This window comes from Maniola hyperantus, unplaced genomic scaffold, assembly GCF_902806685.2.
Source record: "Maniola hyperantus unplaced genomic scaffold, iAphHyp1.2, whole genome shotgun sequence".
NCBI classification, from domain to species: Eukaryota; Metazoa; Arthropoda; class Insecta; order Lepidoptera; family Nymphalidae; genus Maniola; species Maniola hyperantus.
The window spans coordinates 34,838-53,006 of record NW_027188991.1 but is presented as its reverse complement, the minus strand read 5'-3'; the positions used below and the strand labels follow the sequence as shown (position 1 = coordinate 53,006).

Below are 18,169 nucleotides of genomic sequence, written 5' to 3'. Positions count from 1 at the left end.
ATTAGGAGTGCATAAAGTGCATCGCATTCGATCTTCCTCACAAGTGCACACTAACACGTGAGTTCAGTCTTATCATTATTACCTATGCTTGTTTGAAGGGAGACAACATTCTAATGGTCACTAAAGAAAACAGGAACAAAAGAGACATAGGTATTTCTACAATGACCGCTTCATACTAACAAACGGAGCTCAACTTATACTGGACGGACACACTCATTATATGAAATCTCTCGATATTGACCATTTAAATGAGATCTCTGTACACCTATCTGAACGCATCCAATATTGACAAGACGTAATTATTATCGTACATTTTTATAAACTCCTGGTAACTGAAGGCTCGCTAACCCTTTATTTAATCATGGTTCGTCATTAAGTGCAATCGTATAACCATTATGTTAAAAAGCGGTGACAGCCTAGTAGCTATGACTTTTCGACAGGTTGGGGGTGCAATCAATTCTAATTTTGCAGAGTTATGTGCATTTTAAGAATTTAAATATCACTTGCTTTAATGGTGAACGAAAAAATATCTTAAGGAAACCTGCATGGCAGACGATGGCCTAAACTTATCTCACTCTTAGAGGAGACCTATGCTCAGTAATAGGCTGGCAATGAGTTGATCGTGACTAAAGATATCATCAATGAGCAATAAATTCTTAAAATAAATAAATAAATAAATAAAATAGCCTTTATTCACTGATACACTAGTTTTACATCTTATATTACTAACTAAACGTATTACTAATTTCTTATTTCCTATTATTTAATTATCCTATCCTACATAATTTATTCTAAAAAAATTAGTAACACCAGCAGTTTACAGTTCAGGTTGTCCTCTTTGGACATAGGCCTCCTCTAGACTTCTCCATTTTTTCCTATCTAACGCTAGTCCGCGCCAGGTCACCACCCTTTGGCAGGTCATCCTCCCATCTCCTCTGTGGCCGTCCTCTCGCTCTCTTCCCATCTCTGGGGTACCAGTAAGTGACCTCTTTGGTCCATTTATCCTTTGGGGATCTGATCATATGGCCAGCCCAACGCCATTTAAGTTTCTTGATTCTTCTTGAGACATCTGTCACACCTGTGATCTTTCTAATTTTGGTCAGTCTCCATTTGTCTTTCAGTTTGATGTGCAGCATGCTTCTCTCTATCCCTTGTTGGCATACCTTTATTTTTTGATTGCGAGCTTTTGTCAGACCCCACGTTTGACAGCCGTAAGTAAGTATTGGTAGGATGCACATGTTAAATACTTTACGTTTAGTTGGCATTGGGATATCTTTGTTTTTTAGTATTTCTTTCAGCGACCAGTATCGAGCCCAGGTGTTATTAATTCGTCTTTGCAATTCTTTGTCCATCTGTAAGCTTGGTGCAATTACTTGACCTAGGTAGACGTATTCCTTCACATACTCTATGTCCTGGTTATTTATGTTAACTTTTTGTTGATGCCTATTGGTCATAACCTTTGTTTTGGTGGTGTTCATTGTCAAACCTGCTTTTTGACTCTCTGTTGCTAGTTGTTCAAGCATTTCTTGTAGAGTGACTGGGTCCTCGGCAAATAGTACCAAATCGTCTGCAAACCGCAGGTGTGACAGTTTACATCCATTAATATTTATTCCCCACCCTTCCCAATCTAGATTTCTAAAAATTTCCTCTAACACAGCCAAAAAAAGCTTTGGAGACAGGGGATCACCTTGTCTGACTCCTTTTTGGATCTTAAATTCCTCTCCAAGTTTTTCTAATTGTACTTTTGCAGTACTGTTGCTGTATATATTAATTATAAGTCTGATGTATTTCCTTTCTATTCCCTGGTTGACCAAGGCTTTATATATGTAGTTATGAGAGAGAGAATCAAATGCCTTGTTATAATCTACGAAAGAAATATAGTATGGTTTTCCATACTCATTATATTTCTCTACTATTTGTTTCACTACATGCATGTGGTCTGCTGTTGAGAAATCAGCTCTGAAACCCGCCTGTTCTCTTGGTTGTTCTGCATCTAGTTGTTTAGTGAGCCTGCCTAATACAATTTTTGAAAAAACTTTGTATATATTTGTCATAAGACTTATTGGTCTATAGTTGTCTATTTTATCTGTATCCCCCTTTTTGTGAATCAGTATTATGGTTGTCTTTGTCCACTGTTCCGGTATAACCTCGCTGTCTAAGATTTCGTTAAATAGACTAGTTAGTGGTTTTAGTATTGCATCTAGTGACCCCTTTAGTAATTCATTGGTTATTCTATCTTCGCCCGGGGCTTTATGGTTTTTTTGTGTCAGTATGGCTTGTCTTGTTTCACTTTCTAGTATGTAAGGAATTTCTTCCTTGTTTGGGTTTTCGATTACTACTGGTAAATCGGGTGAACTGTATAGGTTTTTGTAGAAATTCGTAGCGATTTTGCTGATCGTTGTTCTTTTCGATGTTGTATATACCTTGTTCCCTTTATTTTTTCCCTTCATTTTCGGTATCCAAGATAAATGATCCTTAAGTTTTTTCAGTGTTCTTTTGATTCCTCCTGTTTTTTCGATCTCCAATTGAATTCGGTTGGAACGTATTTCTTTCTTATGACCTCTTATACTTGATGTGATCTTCTTACTTAGTGCTTCTATCTTTTTAATGTTCTTTTTCCTGTCTACAAACAATTTTCCTCTTTCTTTTATTAGAGTTCTGGCGTATTGTCCTATTTTGTGCATTTTGTTTAACTTGCTCATGTGTTTTAGTTCAGTTCCTAAATTGGTTAAGATTTTTTCAAGTTTATTGTACTTTTCTTGGACCGAATCGTCATTTCCAATTTTGTTCATTTGTTCTTTTACTTTATTAAGGATGTTTTCTGGGATTGGAGTTGCTATTTGATCTGTAATGTTTTTTATGTGTTTTCTTGATCTTTGTTTGCTTGTGATTCCTAAAGTACCTCTAACCATTCTATGGTTTGTACTGAAGTTTAGTTGGTTTACTATACCTACATCATTAAAGAAGCCAGGGGTGTTAGTTAATATAAAATCGATTTCGTTTTTGGTTTTACCATCAGGTGAGATCCATGTCCATTTCCTATTTGTTTTTTTCTTATAGTATGTATTCATGATTTTTAAATTGTATTCGAGCGCAAGGTCCATGAGTTTTTGTCCATTTTTATTACGCCTACCTTGACTGTAGGGTCCAATGATGTTAGTTTCTCCATCTTGTTGGCTACCTATTTGACTGTTGAAGTCTCCCATCACAATCTTGTTTTTATTTGTTTCTTCTATGGTATTACGTAATGATGTATAAAATAAGTTCTTCTCTTCATCGGTTGCTTGCTCTGTGGGCGCATAAACTTGTATTATGGACCATGGCTCTTTTCCATCTTGGATAGACAAGTCCAAGATGGCAATTCTTTCCGATTTGCTTCTAAATTGTATGATGGCCTCTTTTAAATGGCTTTTGACGATGAAACCAACACCATGTAACCCCTTCGTTTCTCCTTTGTAGTAGAATATATAATCTTTATACTCTCTCACTTCTTCTCCTAATCGTCGTATTTCGCTCAATCCTATAACATCCCATTTTATTCTTTCTAATGCGAATTCCAGTTCCATGAGTCTATCGTCTGTTCTGAGTGTCCTTGTATTTAAAGTTGCTATAAATAGTTTATTTTGATCTTTTCTTTTCATTGAATTTAGTAAATGTTTAGGTTTTGATATTTTTCCTGCTTGTGTTTCGTCTTCTAGAGGGTGTTGGTCTGACGTCCCAAGGTGACCAGCCTGGTTGGGACCTTTCTTTGTTGTTGTGTTATTTTCCGTTTGTGACATATTAGTTTTCCGTTCGTTGCTGGTGTTACTTGATTGCTAATTCGCGCTGCTAGTTCCGCTAAAAGAGAGTGATCTCGTTTTGTCGAAATAATTAACTCGACTCATTTTAGTCTTGTTGGTGTTCTTTGTTCTCTCGTCGTTTGGTGTGATTGGCGACTTTGTAGGCGACCGCTTCCTTTTATCTTTCTTTGCTTTAATTACTAGCCGGTCGTAGACAATATATGCTTCATTGCCCTTGTCTAGTTCTTCTTTTAGTTGAGTTTTTAATTCTTTCCTCTTTAATAATACTTCTTTGGGATAGTCCTCTGTTATATATACATTTTCTGGTAGATGTTTCTTATTTCTTAAAAGCTCCATTTTTCGCCAGTATAAAGTGAGCGTCGTGCATATGGGCCGCGTTTTACCCTCAATTTTCTTTCCGATTCTTTTAACGTTACTAATCTCCCATTTGTCCCAAGCTTCTATGCCTGTTTTGTCACTGACAACGTTCAAAACTGAGATGATATGTTTCAGTAGATCAGGAAAATTAGTTTCAGTTTCTTGAACACCATGAATGATTAGATTATTCTTCCTTGTTTGTCTTTCTAAATATTGTGTTTTTGTTTTCAATGTTTCTACGTCTAGTTTCAGTCCAACTATGTCATCCACAAGAGGTTTTAGCTTCTCATCCATGGTTGTAATCATATTTTGGTTTATAACAGCTGTTTGTTGGCTCATCTCCTCTTTCATTGTATTCCAAAGTAATTTAAATTGAGGATCCATTGTTGTTTACAAAAACTACCAAATTGGTAGCTTTTCTTGGTTTTGTGATATAGCAACACTTACTCCAATGTCAGATGTCAGCCGGCATGTAACTCAATGTCACTGTCAAATATGTTTACTAATGGATTCTAACCTCCAAAAAAATGGCGTAATTTCTCGTTTATTTTTCAGTCTTCTCTTTTGCAAATTAGTTTTGATCACTGTGTAATCCGATTTCGTGTCAGTTCAATGTGTAAATTCACGGTATGTATAATGATCGATCGAGTTTTAAACACTGTTTTGGAATTTAAATTACGAGAGATCGCGTTACGCAGCTAACTGTTTGACAGCCGGAAACGGAAAATATATTCAATTAAAAAAATAAATTCTTAGGGTTATCAAAATTTTTACTGTTATTCTGCTGCTAGTCTTTCTGACCGTGTATAATATTGTTGTCTTGAAGTCATATTATACAGAGTTATTTAGACAACCTGGCATTTTTGGGGCAGAAAAAATATTGATCCCAACTTGATATGCCTGAGACTTTGTCCACATGAATTTGTTTTTAAAAGTGTCTGCTACAGACAGAGTATGAAGCATGGCATGATCACCACAGTAAGTTATAATATTTAACTAAGCCAAGTAAGTTATAAAAACTTTTTAGTTTAAAACTAAGGATTCTGATATACCTTTTAAATTGTCTTTGTTTAACTTAATAGCAACTGCAGGTACTGCTTTACTTGATGTTGCAACAAGTCCTGCAAAATACCAAAAATAACACATGAGATAATAATACGATAATCTATACCAACCAATTTAAAAAAAATCTTTTACAAGTAGAAATCTACATTATTCCTGAGTAACATAAGCTATATTTTATTTTAAAAAAAATTAGAGATCCACATGAAAACTGTAATAAGCTACCCATGCGAAGGTAAGGTCACTAGTTAATACTAAAGCTACCAACAATGGAAATGAAAAAATGATGTTTGATTTGAAAGGTATCAAACTTTCACATCATTATTATCTAATTAAATTGAAATGATATGATCATGTAAATCAAAAACACTATTTTTTTGCATTTCCTATTGTATGGCATATACATATCTGCCATGTTAAAAAATAAACTTAAAGGCGATTTAAAATTATAGGGTACTAGCTTATGCTTTCGACTTCGTCCGCATGGACTACACAAATTTCAAACCCCTATTTCACCCCCTTAGGGATTTAAATTTTCAAAAATCCTTTCTTAGCGGATGCCTACATCATAATAGCTATCTGCATGCCAAGTTTCAGCCCGATCCGTCCAGTAGTTAGAGCTGTGCGTTGATAGATCAGTCAGTCAGTCAGTCAGTCACCTTTTCCTTTTATATATTTAGATTTAAGATTTATAATTACCTGGTGCCATTTCCATTTCATTAGAATTTGATATGAAACTGGAGCTAGTATGCAGTTCAGAAACAATTATTGCTTCAGCAGCAGCCATATTCTCTAAAATAAAAATATCAATATCAAAACCATAATAAAGTAAATACATTGAGATATGAATTATTCACATTAGAGAGTAAGACTTGTCCATGTTTCTACATAAAAAGTTCTTGTAAATAATTAACTTGAAACCATAGCTGTCTGATATTCTGTGACAAGTTACATAATATCTAAAATATACCAATTAGCAAGTGAAAATATTTGCTAGTTACAAAGGTACTTTAAAAATGTCTAACCAACCTGCTAAACAGAGTGATGGGATGGCTAGGGAACACAACTTTGTTGGGTACAAATAAATGTCCTCAAAATGTCTACGACAGACCCTTCTGTTGCTGTAAATGTAATCTTTATCTAATTCCGCTACATGACCCCCAATCTTCTTCAGCCACACTTGAAACAAATCAATGTGCTGATTTGGGTTGGGGAAACAGTGCAGTGAGATACCTGGAAATACATAATGAAGTAAAGATATTAAACATCAAGCTTATCTAATTATAGTGATCCGACTAATAGCTTATTTCTATTGAGAAAAGTGCTAAAAACATTAAGTCACTGTTCAAACATCAACATTTTAGGGTTTAGTACCTACATCTCACGTTTGCAATTAAACAAAACTGTGGTGCTAGAGCTAACGCATCTTGTCAAAAAGGCATCCTTGCATCACTGCATCCTTGAAATGATAACTTTCAAGGGCAATCTTCCGATTGAATCAATTGAGTATATGAGGCAGCAAGCAATACTTTCTGATATAAAACAGAACGAATTTACTTACCATCGCCTGCAACAGTTGAACAGCCAGGCACACAACATACTTTTTGAGACATTTTACAAATCTAAACTTCTAAACCACTAAACAAAATCAGATTGCAACAGAGTTCAGGGGGAAAGCCAAGTTATCGTTTACACAAGAAACAGTAGTCCAAAAAACAAGCCAAAATAATAAACGTAGGGATCGTCGGAGTCCGAAAGCAAAGCAAAAGTCGTGAAATCTTTAATATCAAATAAAATTACTCCCAAAACTGTAGAACCACCGTAGAATTTCGTTATGAAATGAATTCAAATTTCAAACTTTTCTGACACTTGTCACCAGTTTTCTTGACCATAGATATGAAAATCTAGAATTTAAAGAACATTTAACTATTATTTTAAAAATAAAGCTTAATTTTAGCAAAATTTATAATAATTGAATATTTCTTTTTTCCAAATAAAAAGAAAGTATGTTTTTAATTTAATTTTTCACAATATTGGAACTTGAGTATTTTTTATTATGTTAACACTGTCATTAACTTGGGTCATTAAAAATGATTTACATGTTAACACTGGAACATTATTTCTAAATCCAGCTCCTAGATGGCGCTATTAATCTAGTTTAGCAGCAGAGTTCTAAGATAGCATACCATGATCACAGACTACAGTGTATATAGGAGATAGACTGGTAAGTCGGGCCGTCAAGGCGCCCACTTGAAAAGCGCCATCTAGGAGACGGGTTTGGTACTAAATACAGCCAATACCCAGTATATATACCTACCTATATACATACTTTATAGTTTCTAAATTAGGTAGGAATGTGGTGTTTGATTTGCGGGAGTTTTGAATGGATAATGGTACTTATCTTGGCAATACTGATAATTACCAATATCACAATGGCATTTAACTCCCGCCAATCAAATTTAATTCAAAAATTAAACACAACTTATTATAAGTTATTTAAACTTTTTCAATTTATTTTTTTATAATAAATATCAGCATCACATTTAAGTGGATCTCTTGCATCAAAAAAGTGAATTTTTCCATTTAAAATAAAATTAATATCTTTGCACCAGTTATTTATAAAAAAAATGACAGTTTCCTTGGTCAAAAAATTAATAATTTTGTCTCTATGTGAGCTACATGATATAAAGTTAAAATTTATATTTGATAATAGTAATAATTTTACGTACTCTTGTATTTTATTTTTATTACTTCTGTTTTTCAAAATTTCAATTACTTGATTTTCGATCTCAGCGAAGCAATCAAAAATGTTTCTCGTTGGATAACATAGCCATACTTTGTCATTGTATTCGCTAATTTTAATATGTTTATGAAAAGCCTCCAGTTCCTTACTTTTAAACACTTCAATGCATTCAGGACAACTTTTGAAAACTTTTTTTTTGCACTTTTGTCACAAGCCATCCACTGCAATATGCTACTGCCGCACACCTCTCTACATCTGTCGGAGATTTGCCTTCAATTAGTTTATTTGTATTTATATTTTCAATGTTCAAATCATTAAAATCTATTTCTATATTTTCTGTGTTTTCTTCGTTACTCTTTTCGCTACTTTTAATAAGATTTTTTAAATTGTTTAGGCAAAAGTCCCCATCTTTTTCACAATTTGCCCCGACAGAATGAGGAGATGTTAAATTATTTACCATTAACGTCTTATATGCTGCTTGAAACCCATATGCATTTGGCATATTGTTTGAATGGCCCTGTGCTCTTATTGCACCAAAAAAGTTTTCCAAGGGGTCCTGATTGAAATGTCGTAACAAAAGTGAAGTTACATTGAGGGACTTTAAATGATTGATTAATAACTGGAACCCTTCAATTGTTTTTATCCAGCTCGAAATTGATGGAACAGAGGCTTTTCTCCCATCCTTTGTAACAAAGACCATGGACTTCAATACTGGCAAACTTTTTCTCCATAACTGGTGATGAGGAGATTTGGGAGTTACAGCAGTTCTATAAATTTTACCGTTTCTTATTTTGCTGTAACTCCCATTTACAGAATCAAATAATTCGTCCATCAATATTAACAAATCGGCCGTGTCTTTATTTTCAGCTGGAAGTTGCCCACAATCTAAAAAGAATAAAAGGACATGTTAAATACTCATAAAATAAATTATAATAAGTAAAAATTAAAATATTCTATTCTACTAATTAATAAGAATGGAACACAATACACAAATAAGCTGGATAGCCTAGTGGTTATGATGTCGTCTCCTACTCGGCGGTCACGGGTTCGATCCAGGGCTTCAGGGATCCAACGGGATAGACTGCCCAAAACCCTTCCCACTCTAAGAGGAGACCCGTACTCTGTAGTGACCCGGCGGTGGAGTGATCATGATGATCATGATGAAGTAGAAAACCTTGCATAAAGAGTAAAATCCACCAACTTTGACAATGGTAAAGAGCGCAATGTACATCAGTATACAAATCAAGTAGGTACCTGCCATATATCCAAGAGCAACGCCGACTGTCCGACTGAATACCTGAGTGCAGTGTTTCACTTTCATTTTAGGTATTAGTTTGGGCACAACATGTTGCGCCGTTAATTTAGGCACCAAGCGGACACCTTTATAACCTGGCTGCCTGTGGTACATTTCTTCTAAATGCTGCCATTTTGCAACTTTTTGCTTCCCATCTTGGGTAAACATTAAATTTTTGTTCAACAAATTATTTCTTATACCCTTCATCAGATGGGGTGCATCAAATAAAGGAAAAATCTTTTTTTTATTTAATTCAAAAAACCCACCAGTCCATTATTTGTTGTCTCTTAAATATTCTATTCTAGTCTCATTTAGTAAACTGTTTATAGCAGCTCGGTTTGATGCCCCCGGTCACAAACAGTGGCCACAACTTTTAAACCTGTGGCTTCTACTTCTTTTATGACAGTTTTTATTTGTGCCTTAAGCTGTCTGCTTTAGTAGAGCCTCTACAAAATGTGAAATAAACTGGTTGTTTGAATTTTTTTATGATACCTCTCACCATAAACACCAAAACATGGTCACAAATTTGCTTCTTTTTTTCCTCACCGTCATCCACCATACCAATAATTTCATCATTTTTTCTGCAGTAGGCTAAATTTGGTGAAATTGCCATTTCATCAAAGATAATCGTACAAAACTTATGGTTGTCATTTAACTTTGTTACAGGTTTCTTTAATTCTTCAAATAATTCCACGGTTTTACCTGGCTTGAGGTTTATTTTTTGTAATAAAGTAGAAAGTGTTTTTCTCTTAGGCAAAACACTAAAAGAACTTAGAAACCTATATGCCTTTGGACTGCGCTTGTAGAATGCAAGGGCAAGAATTTTTTCTTTAATTGTGAAGCGTCTTCCTTTTGCTTTCTTTCCAAATTGAGTGACTTGCATAGCAAAAAAAGTTTTTGTCTCTTCACTCATATTTTTCATCAAAAGCTCAAATGCTTCGGTCTTTTTAAGTTTAATAGCAGCCTTCTTCTTAAAGTAGTCTTTCTGTATTCAACATTTTTTTAATTGATATCTCATATTTGAAATTTCTTTGCAGAGTTCCTTCTCTTGTTTGGTGAGAACCCACTTCTTAGCTGAAAGTAAATGACATCAAATATTAAAAATTGCTGTTCATTAAGTACCATCATGATTAATCATGGTTCGTCATTAAGTGCAATCGTATAACCATTATGTTAAAAAGCGGTGACAGCCTAGTAGCTATGACTTTTCGACAGGTTGGGGGTGCAATCAATTCTAACTTTGCAGAGTTATGTGCATTTTAAGAAATTAAATATCACTTGCTTTAATGGTGAACGAAAAAATATCTTAAGGAAACCTGCATGGCAGACGACGGCCTAAACTCATCTCACTCTTAGAGGAGACCTATGCTCAGTAATAAGCTGGCAATGAGTTGATCATGACTAAAGATATTATCAATGAGCAATAAATTCTTAGGGTTATCAAAATAGAGCCTTTTTAACCGACTTCAAAAAAGGAGGAGGTTCTCAATTCGTCGGAATCTTTTTTTTACTGTTATTCTGCTGCTAGTCTTTCTGACCGTGTATAATATTGTTGTCTTGAAGTCATATTATACAGAGTTATTTAGACAACCTGGCATTTTTGGGGCAGAAAAAATATTGATCCCAACTTGATATGCCTGAGACTTTGTCCACATGAATTTGTTTTTAAAAGTGTCTGCTACAGACAGAGTATGAAGCATGGCATGATCACCACAGTAAGTTATAATATTTAACTAAGCCAAGTAAGTTATAAAAACTTTTTAGTTTAAAACTAAGGATTCTGATATACCTTTTAAATTGTCCTTTGAGTTTAACTTAATAGCAACTGCAGGTACTGCTTTACTTGATGTTGCAACAAGTCCTGCAAAATACCAAAAATAACACATGAGATAATAATACGATAATCTATACCAACCAATTTTAAAAAAATCTTTTACAAGTAGAAATCTACATTATTCCTGAGTAACATAAGCTATATTTTATTTTCAAAAAATTAGAGATCCACATGAAAACTGTAATAAGCTACCCATGCGAAGGTAAGGTCACTAGTTAATACTAAAGCTACCAACAATGGAAATGAAAAAATGATGTTTGATTTGAAAGGTATCAAACTTTCACATCAGTAGTTCATTTAAGTTATACTACACTATTCTATTAGTATCTAATTAAATTGAAATGATATGATCATGTAAATCAAAAACACTATTTTTTTGCATTTCCTATTGTATGGCATATACATATCTGCCATGTTAAAAAATAAACTTAAAGGCGATTTAAAATTATAGGGTACTAGCTTATGCTTTCCACTTCGTCCGCATGGACTACACAAATTTCAAACCCCTATTTCACCCCCTTAGGGGTTAAATTTTCAAAAATCCTTTCTTAGCGGATGCCTACATCATAATAGCTATCTGCATGCCAAATTTCAGCCTGATCCGTCCAGTAGTTGGAGCTGTGCGTTGATAGATCAGTCAGTCAGTCAGTCACCTTTTCCTTTTATATATTTAGATTTAAGATTTATAATTACCTGGTGCCATTTCCATTTCATTTGATATGAAACTGGAGCTAGTATGCGGTTCAGAAACAATTATTGCTTCAGCAGCAGCCATATTCTCTAAAATAAAAATATCAATATCAAAACCATAATAAAGTAAATACATTGAGATATGAATTATTCACATTAGAGAGTAAGACTTGTCCATGTTTCTACATAAAAAGTTCTTTTAAATAATTAACTTGAAACTATCTGATATTCTGTGACAAGTTACATAATATCTAAAATATACCAATTAGCAAGTGACAATATTTGCTAGTTACAAAGGTACTTTAAAAATGTCTAACCAACCTGCTAAACAGAGTGATGGGATGGCTAGGGAACACAACTTTGTTGGGTACAAATAAATGTCCTCAAAATGTCTACGACAGACCCTTCTGTTGCTGTAAATGTAATCTTTATCTAATTCCGCTACATGACCCCCAATCTTCTTCAGCCACACTTGAAACAAATCAATGTGCTGATTTGGGTTGGGGAAACGGTGCAGTGAGATACCTGGAAATACATAATGAAGTAAAGATATTAAACATCAAGCTTATCTAATTATAGTGATCCGACTAATAGCTTATTTCTATTGAGAAAAGTGCTAAAAACATTAAGTCACTGTTCAAACATCAACATTTTAGGGTTTAGTACCTACATCTCACGTTTGCAATTAAACAAAACTGTGGTGCTAGAGCTAACGCATCTTGTCAAAAAGGCATCCTTGCATCACTGCATCCTTGAAATGATAACTTTCAAGGGCAATCTTCCGATTGAATCAATTGAGTATATGAGGCAGCAAGCAATATTTTCTGATATAAAACAGAACGAATTTACTTACCATCACCTGCAACAGTTGAACAGCCAGGCACACAACATACTTTTTGAGACATTTTACAAATCTAAACTTCTAAACCACTAAACAAAATCAGATTGCAACAGAGTTCAGGGGGAAAGCCAAGTTATCGTTTACACAAGAAACAGTAGTCCAAAAAACAAGCCAAAATAATAAACGTAGGGATCGTCGGAGTCCGAAAGCAAAGCAAAAGTCGTGAAATCTTTAATATCAAATAAAATTACTCCCAAAACTGTAGAACCACCGTAGAATTTCGTTATGAAATGAATTCAAATTTCAAACTTTTCTGACACTTGTCACCAGTTTTCTTGACCATAGATATGAAAATCTAGAATTTGAAGAACATTTAACTATTATTTTAAAAATAAAGCTTAATTTTAGCAAATTTATAATAATTGAATATTTCTTTTTTCCAAATAAAAAGAAAGTATGTTTTTAATTTAATTTTTCACAATATTGGAACTTGAGTATTTTTTATTATGTTAACACTGTCATTAAAAATGACTTACATGTTAACACTGGAACATTATTTCTAAATCCAGCTCCTAGATGGCGCTATTAATCTAGTTTAGCAGCAGAGTTCTAAGATAGCATACCATGACCATGATTGACATTACGAGTTACGACGTAATGTTTGTTTTGATAAACAGACTTATTTTAAGTTTTAGCTGGTGTTTTCTTAATTTGATCTACGGTTTTGTTTTGAAAAGTAAGTGAAAAACATATTAATGTAGAATAACTATGACTATACTGTAGAATACCGGTATTCGTGAGTGATTTTGTTGTGTACAGTAGCTTAATACCTAGTTAATATTAGTTCTTCAGCATAGAACTTGAATGTGAGTCATGAATTGCCCATTTTAACTGACTTCTTGTCTTTATAGATGGCTACATACAACTAGAAGGGTGTCGGTCCGACAGTTCGAACTCTTAGTAGAGTTCGCAGACCCAACGGGACTTGTCCATACGTGCTTGAGGGCCTCTGGAGAACCACTGTACGACAAACCTGGCAAACCGTTGCCCTCCAGCTAATCGCTGTTGGAGGTGTGTCCAAGGACAAGACTGCCGAACATTGGCAAAGAGTGAGTTATTTTACCTATTAGTATTTAAAAAACATGCTAGTCATTTCATAGGTAGGTACATTATAATACTGCACGGCTAGCATGGGCCGAAGATAAAAATTATATCCCCCGATTTTATCCACTGCACAGGAGATAACATTAACTTCTCCACCCCTCAGAGCACGGCAACAGGGGAGAGGAGAAGTTTATCCCCGTTTGACATTTCACGGGGACTCGGGGGACTATTTATCCACCGTCTATAGCATGGGGCCAAATAAAAGAAGATAAACTGTCCTTTTTTGACATTTGAGAGGGATAATTTTATCATCGAGATTAGAGGTGGGTATAAGCTCATAGAACTTTAACTCAATTATTAAAAGATCAAAAAACATGTCTCGCGCTTTTTTTATTAGTTTGAAATAGAGAATTTAGAACGAAAATAACATGAGCACGTAATTAGTGATGGAAGTAATCCCTTTGAATTTCCCGACGCTGAGTTCCGACACTTGTTTCGGATGGACAAATATTATGTGCTGTACTTATGCGAGCAGCTTAATGAAGCACTAAAGCCGATTAATTCGGTGGATGGATTCATAAAAGTAAGTAAGTACTTACCTATTACCTAAAACCATCTTGTGCAAACGAATAGGTACCTAATTTAGGTTACCTACTTAGGTAGGTAGTAGGTACCTACAAATAGGTATTCGCGGCTATTCTCTATTTATTCTACGTCCTCACATCTATAAGACTCTTGGCAGATGGTAGTTACCAGTGAGATACAAGTCAAGGTCATGGGATGACTATTGCCCGCGACTTCATCTGTGTGGATTTAGGTTTTGAAAATCCTGTGAGAACTATTTGATTTTCCAGAATAAAAAGTAGCCGGTGTCCATCCTCGGGATGTAAGCTAACTCTGTAGGTACTAAATTTCATCTAAATCGGTTAGACTAGCTTTTCACAGCCCAACAGGCTGTGAAAAGCTAGCAGACAGACAGGCAGACACACTTTCGCATTTATAATATTAGTATGGATTATTGGAAATATAAAATAACACAATGACTCATTATAATAAAATCATTTATTTGAACAAAATAGGCAGGAGTCTAATTTAACAAAACAATTCTTAAATTAAAGTACACACCTATATCATAGTTAAATACATAATGATACACAAACACAATAACACTTTACAAATTATAATGGTTCATCATAAGTGTTTTGTAAGAGTAAATATGTTAGCCTATTATACTTTATAGACCATTTCAGTATATCCTCTTACTCTTAATTTATTATTATTGAAAATGATTAATGTATAAATTGTATATTTCAGAATTCCAATGGAACAACCAAAGGACAGACTAGAAAATGTAACAAATAAAGAAATCTCACATATCTATGGATCAAACCAGACTGCTAACTGTTGCCCGACAATAAAAGGGAAAAGGGATGGAATAATAAATACATATTTGCATTAAAATATATTTCTTTAAGTACCTATTACCTAAAACCACCTTGTGCAAACCCATCCTTATATCTACTACTACTACTAGGGTTCTGTAGGGTACCAATGGGACCCTATTACAGTCTCAGCTCTCCATCTGTCTGTCTCCTGAAACGTAACAGGTTAAAGTTGAAATTTTGTACTTATTTCTATTGCTGCTATAACAAAAAATAAGTTTCTTCAAAAAATAATTTTGCTTTAAGTACTCTTTCTGTGTGATTGAGTAACAAACACAAACTCTTAGGCATAATATTAGGAATACCAATTAAAACAATGCTTATTTGGATGTACACAAATCTCTGATGTTAACTTAACAGATCTAAAAGTAGTGCTATTATCCTTAAGAAAAGGAAGTAACAAGTTTAATGTTCAATCAAACCACACTGCCATAGAATAACTTCCTATATTCATAACTATTTACAAATTACAAAAATGTACATATCCTCTACTTACTTTTTATTTATTTATTGGCATTTATAGGAAAACCACTTGGGGCTATTGGTTTTATAAAGTACCCACTGTGTACAAAGTGGGTTAAACGACAGTCTCACCATAGTCCACCACCGACACTTCAAAGATTTCCTGCCATAAGATAAAAAACATTGGCTTGACATGCTTATAAAGGAATTAGGTTAGTTTAATAGCTCAAACCATACCAGCTTAACCAATTTTAAGTGATATTGAACTCTTCTCAGTGCAGTGTGCTGAACTGTTAGTTTTATCATCATCTCAAACAATAATGAAAATATTTTATGTTGATAAGATGTGTACCTAACTTACCTATTCCAATAGGTAGGTACCTAAAGTTATTTTGAGTTTGTTATACAAGACACACATTTAATAGAACTAAATTAATACACGCATCTCTCTGGCTGGCCCATTATGGAGTCTTCAGGTCCAATTCCTGTTGAGCATTTATGCCCAACAGTGATAATTAATATTGAACACTTATGTGCTCATATATGTGACCGACGGCACTATTGAGACATTTCCCGGTGGTCCTACATCCCGAGCTGCCTCATCATACTTGTCAGTCAGTGGCCAGTGCCCTTCTTCAAGTACATATTTCCATGTCTGCAAATAAAACAACAATTTATGCATTTCTTTGTCGCTAACAATATCAATATATTATCACTTCAATTTTGTGTACTGACTAACACAAATTGTCTTTGTGATACTTACTGTGATAGCTAGGAATTTCAACTATTCGATTATTTTTTAATTTGGATAATTCAAAAGTGGAGTTAGGTTAGGTAAACACAAACAATAACAATACTTACGTGCATAATCTTCTGTGAATGTTTTTTAAACTATTTTACGGCTCCGGCTTCTAGCTCTTTTAAAATAAAAAGCAGCCACAGACGAGTTACGAGTAACGCAAACGAGCAAAATCAAAAGCACAGATAAAAAATAATAACACTTTGACATTAACCGAGGACTAGTCTTTTCCCGCCTTATCACCGGGGATAATTATATCCAACCCTGTGCCCATGCTCGGAGAGTGGAAATAACTATCGGAGGGGATAAAATTTTTATCCTTTCCTCGGGGAGAAAATTTCCCGGCCCATGCTAGCCGTGCAGGAGGATGTCATACTTACATCGCATGCTGCAGTTTATGTTATGTCACCTTACCTATAACATTAGATCCAAAAATTAACCACAAGTAACCTGTCTATTGTGAAATATAATTTTTTTGAATATCAATATCAATGTACGGGTGGTGTGTGATTTTGATGCACACATGCAGATAAGCATAAGCTACTTAATTAACCTTTGATATAAATATATGAAAAAATAGCTCACTGACAGATCTATCAATGCTCAGCTTAAACTACTGGACGGATTGGGCTGAAATTTGGCATGCAGATGGCTAGTGTGATGTAGACATCCGCTAAGATGTTGGAAAATTCAATCCCTACGGGGGTGAACTAGGGGTTTATAATTTGTGTAGTCCACGCGGATGAAGTCGCAGGCATAAGCTAGTTAATTATAAAGACTAACTAGTTTTATTATTTTCAGGACGTACTTAATGCTCGAGACCAACAACAAGAAGTTTAAAAGACAAAGTAAGTACCTATTTAATTTATCATCATACATCCCTTCATATAGATAGCACCTTCATTACTTCTGAGTAAGATTCTCAGTGTGAGATGACCTTGGCCAAGTGTTGATTGGTAGACTTCACACACCACAAAGAACATTATGGAGACATGGCATACAGGTTAAGTTTCCTTTAGTTAGTGAAAAAAAACAACTTTTACTTTTAATAAGTTTATAATATTAAGATTATTGTCAATTTTTTTTACTTTATTAAATCCTTACTTAATATAAACATGAAAGCGCCTGTCAGTCTGTCTGCTAGCTGTTCACTGCCCACCCGTTTAACTGATTTTAACGAAAATTTGTACAGAGGTAGTTTGTGGCTACTTTTGGTCTCGGAAAATAAGAGTTCCAACAGGATTTTAAAAGTCTAACTCCAAGTGGACAAAGTAGCAGGCTTCATCTAGTTGTCATATTATACTTACATTATAATTTTTTTTACTTTTGCGATTGCAAAATCTCATGTTACGTAAAGTTCACCATTTTCATTTCAGTTCAGCAGGATGTGAACATGCCCAACTGAGCATACCAGTTGGAGACATGGCGGCTAGCCATCGAGGAGCGGCATGCGGCGGCTCTCAATAGAATTGCTAACTGCAAGCAAACTGCAGCTCTAGTCTAGAGCAGCAAACTGAAGCTGAACGAGTGGCTGATGGGATACCTATCCCAAATCAAAGACAATGCGTGTAGACTTTAGATTAGGTTTAAAGACTTTATTTTCTCAAAAAAGAACAAAAGTTCACTTACATGAGAACAATTTTAAGCATAAATATAGAAGAAAACATAAATATAGAAGAAGATACGGTGAATTTATACAATAATAAAACTTATATATATTTTAAAACTATAGTGTTTGACA

General features: G+C 34.4%; 1 protein-coding gene and 1 long non-coding RNA gene across 2 annotated transcripts; one reads left to right on the top strand and one right to left on the bottom strand.

Annotated features, from left to right (window-relative positions):
* Window positions 1-3,815: 3,815 nt before the first annotated feature.
* Window positions 3,816-4,508, bottom strand: LOC138404633 (uncharacterized). Its single transcript, XM_069509205.1, has one exon. It carries the CDS (start codon window positions 4,506-4,508, stop codon window positions 3,816-3,818), a length of 693 nt encoding a protein of 230 aa, XP_069365306.1.
* A 9,202-nt stretch (window positions 4,509-13,710) lies between these two features.
* LOC138404635 (uncharacterized) lies at window positions 13,711-17,938 on the top strand. Its single transcript, XR_011238507.1, has 3 exons — window positions 13,711-13,730; window positions 17,230-17,276; window positions 17,805-17,938. It is a non-coding gene; the product is annotated as an uncharacterized lncRNA (long non-coding RNA).
* Window positions 17,939-18,169: the final 231 nt, after the last annotated feature.

What these genes read in the sequence shown, in the direction of transcription:
- LOC138404633 (XM_069509205.1), bottom strand. Translation starts at nt 4,508, where the DNA reads ATGAAAGAGGAGATGAGCCAACAAACAGCTGTTATAAACCAAAATATG.